This window comes from Calidris pugnax, unplaced genomic scaffold (genome assembly GCF_001431845.1).
Source record: "Calidris pugnax isolate Ruff unplaced genomic scaffold, ASM143184v1 scaffold27, whole genome shotgun sequence".
Taxonomy (NCBI): domain Eukaryota; kingdom Metazoa; phylum Chordata; class Aves; order Charadriiformes; family Scolopacidae; genus Calidris; species Calidris pugnax.
Window position 1 is genome coordinate 8,895,324 of NW_015090893.1, and position 2,999 is coordinate 8,898,322.

The 2,999-nt window shown below is 60.3% G+C and overlaps 1 protein-coding gene across 1 annotated transcript in view; it reads right to left on the reverse strand.

Annotated features, from left to right (window-relative positions):
- Nucleotides 1-297: 297 nt before the first annotated feature.
- Nucleotides 298-2,999, reverse strand: part of B4GALT7 (xylosylprotein beta 1,4-galactosyltransferase, polypeptide 7) — a 3,225-nt gene continuing 523 nt past the window's right edge. The window contains exons 2-6 of the mRNA XM_014947746.1: nucleotides 2,544-2,974; nucleotides 1,643-1,868; nucleotides 1,294-1,377; nucleotides 989-1,093; nucleotides 298-811 (exon numbers count right to left, since the gene is read on the reverse strand). Of these exons, the coding sequence (XP_014803232.1) occupies nucleotides 656-811; nucleotides 989-1,093; nucleotides 1,294-1,377; nucleotides 1,643-1,868; nucleotides 2,544-2,974 (1,002 nt within the window). The 3' untranslated portion in view covers nucleotides 298-655. The remainder of the gene's footprint in view (nucleotides 812-988; nucleotides 1,094-1,293; nucleotides 1,378-1,642; nucleotides 1,869-2,543; nucleotides 2,975-2,999) is intronic.

Sequence of the window (2,999 nt, forward strand, 5' to 3'; positions counted from 1 at the left end):
GCAGCTCAGCCAGAACTCTCCTCCTTACTCCACAGAGAGAGAAATCCTGGGCTACCTCAGCTGCTGACATCCAGCAGACCTGGGGATGCCACGCCATGGCTCAACCACAACCGCTTCCTGCAATGAAGTGACCACAGGACGGCCCTGGGGGTACCTGGCAGCTAAACACAGGCACCATCTCACTCAGAGCTTGTTTCAGACTGGCTTGGCCTCTGAACCAGGGCAGATCACCCGTCCAGACAGCGCACAGCTGGGGCCAAACAGATACACTGAAGCCAGTAAGGTGAAGGGAGGAGGAAAAAGGAGCAGCATGGCGCGGCCCAGGGCATTCACAACTCAACCGCTGCCCTGATAGTTCTTTATTGTCCTCTGAGCTGGGTGGCAGCTCAGCCATGTCCAGGGCAGGAAAACTGCCTCCTGCACCTGCCCTGGGAGGCAGCACCAGTGTCCACAGCAATGCCGCAGAGTCCCGCTCTCAGCCTCTTCTCTTGGTCCCAGCAAAGCCCGGTTTCCAGCCCTTTCCGTTCCTCCGTGTCTCGCCAGCACCGCCGTGCTCGTCTGCTGCAAAAACCCTGCCTGCTCCAAGCAGCGCAGCGACAGCGCCGGCATCTTGGCACAAGGACAGCGCACACGACTGGCACACGGGGAGACGGGCTCAGCCAAACGTGCACCAAGGGGTCTCGCTCATGTCACAGTCCAGCAAGATGTTAAGGACGGTGCAAGGGGCTCCTGCCACATTCAGAGCTGTCCGTGACTCGATTCGGTACCTCACATTGTTCAGACCTCCCTCCCGATCCACCTTAAACTGCTCCTGAGGAAGAGAAAGACGAATCAGCCCACACTGGCTTCCAGAGGAGGGGGAAGCACCCTGTGCCCGGGGAGGGAGCGCAGAGCTGGCACGGGAAGACATGAGAAAGGAGGGCTCAGAGCACGTGGTGATCACAACCCGAATCTCCCGTGGTTCCCCTCGACCAGACGGAGGTCTCACCTGCTTCTGTGCAGCAATGCGCTTCTGGTCTCTCTTCCTCCAGGCTGGGTCATGCAGGTGCTGGAAAGTCTCATATCCAGTCGTGATTCCCGAGGGACGGCGAACCTGGAAGGAGAGGAAAGCTTCTGTAAAGCTACTGGAAAACCTGGAAAGCTTCCTGGAAAACTGGAAAACCGTCTGCTACTGCAATGGGGAGCACAGAAGGGCTGCCTTCCCCAGGTCCTGACCTAGGCAGCTACAGCCAGGGGCCAGGTGGGGAGACAAGAAGACAATTTCAACCTAGAAGGTCACGGAGCACCCCTTACCTGGAGACCAGCTCCTTTGATGCGTCGATAAAACTCGTCATCCTCCCGTCCCCAGCCCCAGAAGCGGTTGGACATGCCGTTGCACTGAAATGAGAGAGGTGTCGTACCGGCCAAGGTCTGGTCCAGCTCAATTCCACGTGCCACGGAGGAGCAGACCCCAGCACCACAAGCCCTGAGCACCAGCACAGCCTTCCCTCTCCTGTCTCCACAACCTCAGGCTCTGTCCTCAAACCATTTTGAGTCCTCTCCCCCCTTCCCAAGCATGGAACACAAAATGTATGACTGCTCACCAAGCCAATGTCATAGCCCCTGCCCCAAACCGGTCAGGACGTCCCACCCACATGCTCACCATCTCATAGTGCTGCTTGGTGAGCAGCAGGATGCCACCCACGTAGGTCTTGTAGTGGTAGAGCGGGTGCAGCTCCGGTGATGCCACGTGGAAGGGCCCTGCCTCCGGGAAGCTGTAGTCCAGCTGCTCATTGAGGGGCAGGAGATCAACATCATGCATCGCGATGTAGTCGGTGTCGTTGCCGCTCTCCAGAAAGCCCACGTTGATCAGGGATGCCCTGTTAAACCTGCCACAGGACCGGGGACTCTCAGCACCACGCACAGCAGCAATGTCCCTTCACGTCCCTCTCCCCGTGCTCCTCAATGCTAAACATTCAACTGGTCCCCAAATGGGGGCACACACAGACACGGTGTTCCCTGCCTTCACAGTGCCACTGCTGCTTCTCCTGAAACTGCACCCCTGCTTCTCCCTATGAACATGCTGAGCCAATGGCACCACGCAGGGGTTTGGCCACTGCAGACCCCGAGGGGCTACAGCAAGCCCCGTGTTGCCCGAGGCCAGTGGGGAGCTGCACAGCACCCACCGGGGCTGCAGGCAGGTACGGGACACCCAGCTGTGGGTGAGCGATGGCATTTCCAAACTCCCCACGCTATTCCTTTGAATTTCAGCCTCGCCAGATGTTGGTGGCCATGGCCCTGCAACTCTGGGGAGAAAGCTGAAATACCTGGGTAATTCACTTCTTGCTTAGGAAGAAAGAAGCTAAAACACTGCTTCATCCTTCTATAAGCTCCAGAGTGAGTAAATTCAGGGAGATCATCACATCCCAGCCCTGACTGCCCACTGCCCAGGCCCATGGCTTCTCCACGCTGCCGGAGACAAGGGGGAAACCCTCCCTGCTCCCAGCGGGGACGGAGTTTTGGAGAAGGGCCCCCTGGCCACCTCTGTCGAGGGGAGACGCTACCTGAAATGATCCACCTGGTTGAGGATGAAGATGTGATGGCGAATCCTCTTCTTGCTGAGAAAGCGGTGCATGTAGGGCACGAAGGTCAGCAGCTCCTCGAAGCGCTCTCGGAAGGGGACCAGCAGCGCCAGGCGATGGGGACCCCACGACGGCTCGTCCTCTTCCAGCGGCGGCGGCAGGGGGGCCTGGGGCGGGCAGGGCTGGCGGGGACCCCCCCGGCTCTGTCCCTCACCGGGGACCGGCCCCTCGCCCGAGCAGCTGAGCTGGAGCCAGAGCAGGGAGGCGAAGCCCAGGAGCAGCGCCAGGAAGAAGAGCGGGAAGATGGAGAACCGGCCGGGCAGCAGGCCCAGCAGCGGCGGGGACCTGGGGCACAGCGAGGAGGAGGAGGAGAAGGAGGGGGATGTCAGCGACCGGCGGGGATCCCCGACCCCCTCCCCGCCGCCGCCACCACCACCC